Genomic DNA, 11414 nt, shown 5'->3' with positions numbered 1-11414 from the left:
TGCAAACAAATAGAAATTGCAGAAAGTTACAGATGCCTAGGCTTTTTGTTCACCTGTTGAGCAAAATGGTTAATGTCTCTGCAATGCTGCCATTTACCCATACTAAAAAATGTGTTTGAGGTTTTCACTCCAAAGAATAGCTCTTACCTCAGGGCAGCTATTTATGATAAATGTTTGTATGACTTTTTTTTATTACACAAGCTTCCCCTCCATTTGCCTACCTCTCCATTCATGAAACAGTAAAGAAGCGCCACCACAAACCCCTGCAACATAAAAGACATCTGTTTCAAGATAAAATCATAAGAGTAAGAACTGATTGCATGTACAGTCCGCTTAAGGGAAAACAGTGACTTGTGTTGCTAACACTTAATTGCACAAAGCATCACAATAACTTCAGAGAACAAACAAGCAAAACAGGATGAAGCTGCAGGCTTTGAAGAAGTCATTCGGTTGCTGATTTATTGTTGTTTGTTAATTCATTTTGTCATGTTTATGGGATACATTTTGTGCTGCATAAATGTCAACATTCCACATAGTTATAGTCTTACACATGCACAAATATTATGGAGTGGTTATTTATGACCGTGATTATTTCAGCCAGCAAGGGCTGCCGCTCTTAGGGGTCGCCATAACAGATCATCTGCTTCCATTTCTCCTAGTATCTAGTATTCCTAGTATCCTCTTCTGCCACATATTCATATGAATGTACTCTTCCTACATATGCCCAAACCATCTCAACCTTGTGTCTCTATCGCTCAAGCCCTCCTTCTGATATTCTCATTTCTAATCGTGTCCATCCTGGTCACTCCCAATGAAAATCTTAACATTCTCAACATTGCCACTTTCAGGATCAGCTCCTGTGTTTTTGTCAGTGCCACCATATCCCAACCAAACATCACAGCAGGTCTCATTAACATTTTGTAAACCCTCCCTTTTACTTTGGCTGCTATCCTTCTGTCACAATCATCCCAACACTCATCTCCACCAACTCCACCCTGACTGCACTCTCCTCTTCACTTCTGCTGTGCACCCTGTATTGTGTCTTGTATCTACTGACTTTCATTCCTTTTTTAACTTGTCCATCACCACTGCATACAAGAAGGTCCTCAGAGCTGATCCCTGATGTAGTCCTACTCCCACCTTGAACTCATCTGTGTCTCTGTCTCCTACTGCACCTCAGTGATATACTCATACAATACCACAGTTCCTCCAAGCACACAATCAATGACTTCTCTAGATCCATGAACACACAGTGAAGCTCCTTCTGGCCTTCTCTATATTTCTCTATATTTCTCTATCAACTCTCTCAAATATCTTATCTGTAGTGTTGTCTGTGAAGGTTCTCAGTGATCCAGATCATTGCAGTCTAAGGAGCTTGGTGAGAAAAGTGTCTGGACTATACAGCTGTCATCCGAGAAACTTCCGAGAGTGCCAGACCCTCTTGGGGACATTCCCGTAGGGCTTAAAATCTGGGACTCTCCACCAGTTGCTCTTTGAACTGAAGAAGCTTCTTAGATGAGAGGTGAAACGTCTTCAGTCCAGATGCTTTTCTTTCCAAGTTCTGTAGTGTTACTTCTTGGCATGAACCCATACTGCTGCTAACTGATATCACCTCTCTCCTTAACCTAGCTCCATGAACTACAACTGAATGTCTACATGGGATCACTCATCAGCTTTATCCCTCTGTTACCTCCTGTTTTAACTTTGCGCATAATCTTGATAAATTGGAAGATACAATAGGATATCAGTGTGCGCAGGTTTCTCTAAAATATAATAATCGAGTTGAGAATTCAGTGTATTTTAGAGGGACAGGTGCTGGAACAGACTGAGGGATGGATGGCAGACACCTCACCATCACATAAGTTCATCTGGCCTTCAGCCGACGAGCTTTAGTTATTATTGTGCATGCACAGGTATAAATATCAATTCCATGATGATTCAGATTTGTAACACCTGTGCTTCTAATGTGACAAGGAAAATAAATCTGCTGGGAAGAATTTCAACTTGAGAAATGTGAGTTATTTATTTTTAGCAATTCTTTGTGAACTGTGATTCTGAAGTTTTATACCTGAAAGGAGCCCAGTCCCAGCTCGATGTAGAGTCTGGCTGCTACTCCAGTGTTCTCAGGCAAGAAGGCAAATACAGTGTAGTGCATCCCAAACAGAGGAATCAGGAACAGGGTGGATTTTGCCAGCCTCCTGAGTGAAGCAAAAAGAAAGGACTGAAAAATAAAAAACAAGTCCAGATAATGATGCAACACTTTGAAAGATTACAGTGTGTTACCAGTATGGTCAGCTACTTTCAGTCATGTCAGAGGTACAAGTTTCAAATGCCAGACAGACTAAATGCGTCATTCAGGTTTCATCAAAGCTACAATGGTGGTGTCAGATTTTCATTACACTGACCTTTAAAACAACATCGTCATCAGGCCAATCAGTGGAAAAGATTAAAATGTCAAAACACAAAACCTGAACACATTGTGCTTAGTTCAGCTCATATCACTGATGTCTAAATATCATGTAAATGTTGCCATTTAATTTCTTATGACATTTTGTTGAAACGGTTTCCCGCAAGTAATGTGGTTTGAAAAGAGCAACTCAACATCTGCTTCATCATCAAAAGACACTGAGATAAGTATCATGTTTATGCTCTTCATCATTTACTTTTCTGTATATCCTATTGAGATTGGAAAACCTAGCTGGGTACAGATCCACTCACAAGAGTATCCAGTTCATCAGAGATCAACAGACAGCTGTTATCCTAACAACTGACATGTGTGTGTTTTTTATTCTCACTTTAGTTTCCTCAGTGACACTCTCACATGTATGAGGATGTTGCAGTATATGTTTTAGTCATCTAGATAGTCAGATTAAACCATAAAATAGCTCTAATCGGAAATATTATCACAGCTTCAACTGCTTAAAGATTAAAGATGGAGGGGAGCTATCAGCTTATTTCAGGTGAATAATTTGTGCCTTTGTGTGAATGCCAAGGTTCCTCCTGAATCAAATTTAAGTTCCTACGACAGGCGGGGCTTTTAATCCTGTGAAACATTCATTGAACTGGTGGAACAATCCTGTCGCACGTCAAAGTAGGTAACATCTATTTCTGGAATCTGGAGCTATTTTTATATGCTCTCATTCTAAATTAATTCAGCTGAGCACAAATGTGCACCAGCCAGATGTCAAGAGAAAGAAGGATTCTTTCAGGTGAAGCAGGGTTTCACTGCTGCTGCAGTAGATTCATGTATGCATATATTATATTAAAGTGTAAGAAGCCGTTCAAACTTTTGTCAAGGGATTTAAACAGCTCCCCCTCACCTTTTCTTCTTACATACTACTGCCTCAGTTAGCAGTTTCCACTTAACACCCAGCAAAAGGTTTACATGTTAAAATAAATTACTATTTATCCAACTGAATTATAAAGAGTTTAGTGCAAGAAAATGATTTAAAGCTCAGCTTTATTAATGCTGAACCACTTTTCTCTGCATATGATGTTTTTAACTCACACCTGAGCTATAGGTTCCCATAAGTAAAGCCCAAAATTATCTCATGTATCCACTTGTTGGTGTTAGACACTTGTAACGTTGATCTTCATTATGGTACCATGATGGTACAGTTCTGCTAATAGCAAGTGAGCAAGTCATGGAGTTCTTGGGATGTATCATTGCAAATCGGGGCGGAAAAAAATATGATATTGTGAGAAATTTTTATTTCTGGGATTTCACATTGCCGATGGATCTATTTTTACCAAAACCATATTTTTTTTTCCTTAAAACTTACCAAGGGCGTAGATCATCTTGCATGGCCACTATGGTGAGGTGAGGCTGCTACCTCACCTGACTTATAAAAGTTATTATGTCATAAGCCAGTCTTGTTTTTATCATTTATTTTTCTGCAAAATTCTGACCGTACCATCTGTCGCAACAAAAATTCAGAATCAGACCGGGCAAGTCTGCTTCTTCTTCAAGTTATTTTCAGCCAGAGAACTGATGCTCACTGGAACTTTTCTTTTTATCTGACCACACTCTGTAAACCCTAGAGTTAGTTGTGTGGGAAAATCCCAGCAAATCAGCAGTTTGGGTAACAGTCAGATCAACCTGTCTGATACCAACAACCATGCCACATTCAAAGTCACCTAAATCCCCTTTCTTCCTCATTCTGCTTGATTTGAAATTCAGCAGGTCGTCTTGGCCAAATCTAGATCCCTACATGTATTGAGTTTCTGAGCGATTGGATAAATTGGATAAAACCAGATTTCAACCCTTCCAATAGTTGAGACATTTCAGTAAGTTATACGACTTTCATCCACATGAGAGAACAAGATTAAACGTTGGTGAAAAGTGAAAAAGGATTAGTCTTCTGGGCACAATATATGTCTGTAAAAATGTAATACACAAAATTTACAGTTGTTTCTAAATATTTGTGTGAATTTGGTTTGATTTATTCAAACCTATACTTGTGATGTGCTGGCTCACATCCAGGCTTCAAAGAAAGACGGTGAAAGTTGCAAACTCACAGAGCATATCCAATCCAAAAAAGAAAAAAAACTTGAAAGAGATTGCATCAGAGAGGGGAAGTGTGGCTTTGATCTTATTTTTCAGTCATACAAGACATTTCTTATAAGTACAAATGTAATCTGTAAGAAATCAAATTTTATTCTTGTACAGTGTTTAAATTTTAAACTTACAGATTATTAAAATGATGGTTTATCAAAATAGCACTAAGATTAAGTTCAGCACCCTATGTAAGATGTATGGATATCGAAACTAATTTATCTGATAGGTTATTTGTTCTTCATCATTTCCTGACATCACACATGCACACACTGGGGTAAGTTCAGAGCTCTTTAGAGTGCTGTATTAGCTGATTGGTGCAAGCTACTTCTTTTCTTCCTCACAATCAGAAATCTGTTCATCAGCTGTAAGGTTTCCTGCTGAGACGTATTATCAAATCTCATTTTCACTAGATAAAACAGCCTTCCTGAGCAGTCCATCCTCACAGACTCCTCTTACCTTACTGCTGCCCTAAAGGTTTTTGGTTTTCATATTAATTTACTACTTTACAGCTTCTATTAAAGAGCAGCACGCTTTTTATCAAATCAAAGCTATTATATGTCACATCAATAACTTGTGACTAGAGTGATCATATGTCCCACTTTGCGAGGGGCATATGTTCAGCATTTTGATTGGTTCCTTACATCTCATAAATCAACACTGAGTTACACTTTTCAAAGCCTGGCTCTTATCCAATAAGAGAAAGAAGAAGAGGCCGTCTCATTGGGGGCAATCAATCGTAATCATATAATTGGTTCTTATATAGCACTTTTCTACTCTGCCTGAGCACTCGAAGTTCTTTATACAACTTGCTTCATTCACCCATTTACTTTTTTCTGTGTTTAAGTGTTTTTTATCTAACATTCACACACATCCACACTCCGATGGGCCCACTGCAGAGGAACTTGGGGTTAATATCTTGCCCAAGGATATTTAGCATGCAGACTGGAGCAGCCAGGGATCAAACCACCAACCTTCTGATTAGTAGGTGACAAACTCTATCTAGTTACCTAGCTACAGTCAGGAGGTATAGCATTTAAACTCTGAACCAAAGAAAATGAATGGAAAGATAAAAATGGCTGAAATAACTAGCATTTACTACACTGTGCAGCAAACCCAATCACAAAGTTCATTAGACTGTTGCAGTAAACTAGCACCAGTCATTTTTTCAGAGTCAGATGAAAATTTCCTGCTTTTCAACCAGGTGCTTTCAGGGTGCTAGGGTGCATGTCCTGTGTGGGCTTGTAAGCTGTTGTTGCCATGATGAACAAACAGAACAGGTGTTTTTGAGTGTATCTTTTTCTCTGGAAAAGTTTTCATTTGTATTAATGTGATTTGAACTATTTTGTTTAATGTTTTGTCTTGTGAATTTTATGCACCTTATTGAGATTAGGAGGGTGGCCTGCAGGACGCAAATGCATACTGACTTTTCAGAATATTGCTGTCCTTCAGTTAACAGGCAGTAGTCGAGAAACTTGTTGATGCAGTTTTTTCTCTGTTTTTTGTATCACAAGAACGACGGACTGTTCTTCTATTAATTTTGACCAAAAGAGGGAATACACAAGTGCAGACAGCCACATGTAAACAGTTCAGCTAAATCTGGATCTGTTGCATGATATTTTTAAAAACCAGCTATAACAAAATTTTGCACTAGCACAACATTGTACACTGTGCCCCACATTGTCCCACGGTAATAATCTCTCCTCGTGACTCACATAAAGTGTCCAGTGTCATTGTTCCCTGTCATGGCAGAAGATTTAAGCTTTTCAACCAGAATCCGGATGACGTTGACAAAGATGACTATGTTGATCTGGAAGAGAAACATGCACAGTGGCCTAAATGGCAAAATCAGATACACACTAGTTAAAAGACATTCAGTGTTATCACAGGGGAATGAAAAATTTAAAAATCCTGTATCATCACAGGATAAAGGTGATTACTATTGAACTCGAGACAAAGTGAACCACAATGTGTCACTGCAAACGAGAACATTCACTCCGCTGATGGGCCAAATGTGTCTGAGGCAAGAAAAGTAAATACAGGAAAAAGATACTATGTTCTGGACTAGTTGATTACGTGGAAAATCAATGTGTTTATCATATTTATCACAGTAATATTTCAGGAAAAAAATGTACTCTGAATGTATACAGAACTCTGTTGCATCTCATAATGCAAAACGTAAAGAATTCAGGGAGGCTTTTAGCTCAATCTTGCAGCGTACACCAGGAAATTGGGTCGGCTCGAAGTTGGATCAGATCCTCACTATAAACTAACCACTCTGGAGTTTGTCTGGAAGTGGACCGAGTCCAGAAAAAGTACAGGTGAGTAAACAACCTCGGTTAACTGAAATATTACCATGGCTGCCAGAGATGTTCATTTCTACCAACTCACTGAAGTAAAGTTATCTTAATTAACTAGTTAAACTTGTGCCAGGAACAAATGTGATTTGCAAGAAAACTTCTGTCTCTCAGTATGTTGGCAAATATTTATTAACCTTTAGCTTTGACAAAAGAAAATCTGACATCAAAGGATTTAAAAGACAAAACCACCAATACATGTTTCTTAACAAGCTCCTAAAATTTTAAAACATCGCTGGTATATTATTTAATATTTCATGATCACTGCCCCAAGGGCCACAAACTTGCACTTCCTCTGCCTGAAGAATCCCACTTTAGTGTAAAATTTCATTGTAAAACTTTAATTGTAAATCTGCCACCACAAAACAAAAAACCAGACAGGCAAGTTTATCAGGTACTTGGTGTTTAACTCCTATACTCACCAGCAGTGAGGCTGTTATTGGTCCCTTAATAATCCACCAGATGCCAACATTGTCTGTATCATCCCAGCAACTGTAAAGCCAAATGTAATGTCAGTGCAATACTAAACCTACAAAAATAGATATAATAGTTCACATGGACTGGCAAGCTGCTTTAAATAAAATGCAGAAATATGAAAGTAACAACAGTAAAAACATACCCTCTGTCATCATAGAAGAATCTGGTCAAAACCCACAGTATGAGAACTGTAGATGGGAGCCCTGAAACGTAAGGGCAGGAATTAATTATGCATGCTCTGTTTACCTGTCAAGTAAAATCAATCCGAACATTGCTCCAGACCAAACGCATCTGTTTGCTGCATATTTCTTTGTTGACAAGCATAGAAAATATTAAGTTGACTCTGTGTAAAAAAATTTCCATGCTACTTGCATCTGTTTCATGCCCAAAAAAAAAGGAGTACACAGAGAATAAAAGCAGGAGACACGAGAGAGCAGGATAGTAAAGCCAGAAAGAAGCTGATAAGACGCATCAGAGCCACCGTGGTTACAGTCTGAGCACCACTCGTGTGCACACACGTAAACACACCTCAGGTGCTTTGTGTAAAAACATTCAGGACAAAAATATTTACATATCTTAACATATTCATCTGTGTAGTTTCATATTTTTTTAAGCATTATTATGGCTGTTATTGTTGTAACTTTGTATAGGGAATATCACAAGCAATCTATCACCAACCCAACATCTGTTGTCCAGGTATAAAATATGATAATTTGGGGGAACAGCCGAATTTATTAAGTAATCATCCTTTTATCAACAGCTGAAACTGCTGTGCATTAATTCTTGGGTGAAAATAAGGCGAATAAGGAAATCCTGGGTTTTCAGTAATAGCGGTTCTGTTTTTTCTTTTTCTTACCAGGTTATATCGCCATGGTAACTTGTGGGTCATGTTCAACATTAGACAGGTGAAATCACTGCCTATAGATTAATCGACTATGCAGAAGACTGTGTAAACATTCCCAGAACATGATAGTAAAATGATCTAAAGTCTTTGTGTTTGCTAAATCAACTGGCACGTTCAGGTATGGATACAGATCAGTGTCAGAATTATTTGAACTACCTTACGAGTCAAAATATGAGCAATAGTGCTCATTACTTTCTTTTTTCTGGGGGGAGTTTAACACTTGCTGTGACAAGTCGTCAGGGTTTCTTACAACAAAACTGGGATTTCATTTGACAAAATGCAATCTTGGAACCACTGATGATCATCTGACAACGATTTAGCTCTTGAGATCTTTGGAATCATTTACATTCGTAACTAATGTTTGGTGCACACAAGCTAAATGATTGAGCTAATAGGCTAGCCACTGGGTTCTCTGATGAGCTCCGCTCATCTTTATGGGGAAATTATGGTTCACCAATGGCAGTGTGGGCAGCCTGTGATCAGATTAGGTTGCTGTGGGTCCATCAGGTGCAGAGAATAGTAAACTTCTAGCACACGAAGATGATTTGGGGAAATTTGTGGAATTTTTTTGAACTTCTACCTTTTTGCTACCTTCCCTGTCCCCGCCTACTCATAAACCGATCAGCAACGAACACACTCATCCATGTCAAGCACCATGCAGCATGGATTTTGGACGACTGTTGGGAGCATATTTACATAGTTTGAAAACCCCTCTCCGTGGACAAATCCCTCCATAAATCGAAACAATCGGGGTAGCATAAACTAAGCATGACACAGGCTCTGCTTCTATGCCACAACACGGAACAAATTTTGCTTCCTCCTTCACACACTGCTTCAAATCACACCATGAATGTTTCAGAAGAAGTCTGCACAGTTCTCACCACATTTTTCTTCAAGTCAATCTGATCTATAAAGAGGACAGAGTCATTTTTCCAAACACAGACGAACTTGTGTAATACTTCTGACTGAAACAAGCTCTGTCTTGAGCTGGCCTTAAAGCCATGTATTCTCATTGTTATGGGTACTTTTCCCTATGTAACCCTCTGAACACAGGCAGGATTCACAACAGAGTCCAGTATCAGCACTGGACTCTGATACTGCCTCATCTTAAACCTGAATCAGTGGTGAAAGATGCACGATTAGCTATTTGTCCATGTTTTTTCTCAACGTGGAGGAAAAAAAACAAAAACTAAGCTTCAGAAAAGGCAGTAAAAAAAGCAGGAGACCTTGGGCCTGATGTCTCACCCCATTTCTCTCTGACAGAGGAGGGGACAGCAACGCTTTCATGTAACCTTTTTTGAGTGTAGAGTGAGCGATGAGGTGATTCAAGTTGAATCATACAGTTCAGAAGGACAAAACAAAAACACTGTGATGTGACGTGGTGCTGTATGTGTGCATGTTTGCACTTCAGTCTTGCGTCGCTGGTTACCGTTGGAAATAAATCCTTGTAAACAAAACTTCTCAACAAATTCATCACTGCGGTACACACATCCATATACATTTAATAAATGTATTCCTTAATGATAAACGGGTGATATTAATAAGGCTTACACAGTCTACATTTTTGCCAGCTGGCTCAAGAGAGCTTAAAGTGCACACAGCATGTTTGATACTGCACTACTGTACAGTGCTCCTCCACTCACACGGCTCAGGAGCTGAACTGGTTGCACTCCATTGCTTTCAGACTGTGTATTATGTGCCTAAACAGTTTTTTCTAATATCATAGTTTGATTTTCCTTGTTAAGAATCAGTCACTCTGCTCTCTGTAAACCTTTCAGATTACTGACTGGTCAGATGCCTCCATTTCCGCCTCTTCCAGGGAACCACCCTTGCAGCTAGATTGGGAAGCTGTGGACTAACTTATTGAAATTATAACCACCTTTGTGTGACTGATTAGGCTGATTGCTGATGTCAGAGAAGAGAGAGGGGAAAGATATCCTGAGTATGTTGTACCTGCTTTGAAGCACAGCCCCAAGAAGCATTCACAATTGTAATTATGACTAATCTCACAATTAAGAGATCTTCTCCAAAAGGTTAAGGAGGTTGTTAATCAGAGATAAACTACCTGGTGTAACTTATGCTATTTTATTAATAATAACTTTTAATATTGTCTCATGCCCATGAATTCAGTGCTATTCCATTTTTAAAATTAGCAGTTCAGGCTTATAAAGCAGTGCTGCTGTGAATTGGAGCTGGAAAAATTATCACGGTTCAAGTGCAAGTTCCCAGACAAGGTGTAGAATTGATTGATTGGTAATTTATTTCAACATGTGAACAATATACAAGTACATTTAGAAAAGAAATGAGAGAAAAAAAATATACTATACAAATTACATACAAAAAAACATTCTGATTAATTTACATGTTGAAAGGGAGTGGGAAGAAGTATACACTTATTTAATCCCACCCCTGTCCCATAAATTATCAGTGAATATTTAGTCAGCTTCCTTACTGATATAATTTGTAATAAAAATAGTGAACAGATTTCTGATATACTATATACTATAATATCACATCATGAATTTTTTGTTTGTTTGTTTTTAAATAGAGACATTCACTTAATTTAAATATTTTCCTTTTCTTTATAGATTGAGAAGATCATATTTTTATAACTCTTTTTGAACAGTTTTATGTTTGGACATTGCTTTAATTCCATATTCAGTTTGTTCCATAGTTTCACTCCTTGAACAGAAACACAAAAGCCTTTTCTTGTAGTACGTACCTTCATTGTTTTGAAGTTACAAAAACCCCTTAAATTATAACTTCCTTCTTTCAAAAAAAACATACTCTGAATATTACCTGGCAGTTCTTTATTTTTTGCTTTGAATAGAATTTGTGCTGTTTGGAATTTCACTATATCGTCAATTTTCAATATTTCAGACTGCAAAAATAGTGAGTTTGTATGTTCCCTATAACCTGCATTGTGGATGATTCGAATTGCTTTCTTTTGAAGAGTAAAAAGTGAATGTAATGTGGTTTTATAGTTATTGCCCCAGACCTCTGCACAATAGCTTAAGTATGGTGAAACCAGTGAACAGTAGAGAATATGAAGTGATGTTCTGTCGAATACCTGTTTTGCCTTGTTTAGTACTGCAATGCTTCGTGATACTTTGGAATGAAT

At 38.1% G+C, this 11414-nt stretch overlaps 1 protein-coding gene across 2 annotated transcripts in view; it reads right to left on the bottom strand.

The window, feature by feature from the left end:
• LOC308412552 (pituitary adenylate cyclase-activating polypeptide type I receptor-like) overlaps positions 1–11414 on the bottom strand; it is a 51243-nt gene that overhangs the window by 10040 nt on the left and 29789 nt on the right. For both annotated transcript variants that reach the window (XR_013974596.1, XM_080907005.1), the window contains exons 8-12: positions 7532–7592; positions 7335–7404; positions 6271–6365; positions 2069–2198; positions 222–263 (exon numbers count right to left, since the gene is read on the bottom strand). Coding sequence is in view for 1 of the 2 variants with exons in the window: in XM_080907005.1 (XP_080763131.1) it covers positions 222–263; positions 2069–2198; positions 6271–6365; positions 7335–7404; positions 7532–7592 (398 nt within the window). In the remaining variant the exon portion in view is untranslated. The remainder of the gene's footprint in view (positions 1–221; positions 264–2068; positions 2199–6270; positions 6366–7334; positions 7405–7531; positions 7593–11414) is intronic.

Source organism: Rhamphochromis sp. 'chilingali' (assembly GCF_963969265.1).
Source record: "Rhamphochromis sp. 'chilingali' genome assembly, chromosome: 16".
Classification (NCBI taxonomy): Eukaryota; Metazoa; Chordata; class Actinopteri; order Cichliformes; family Cichlidae; genus Rhamphochromis; species Rhamphochromis sp. 'chilingali'.
Note: the sequence above shows the minus strand (reverse complement) of the source record. Positions and strands in the feature narration are given on the sequence as shown.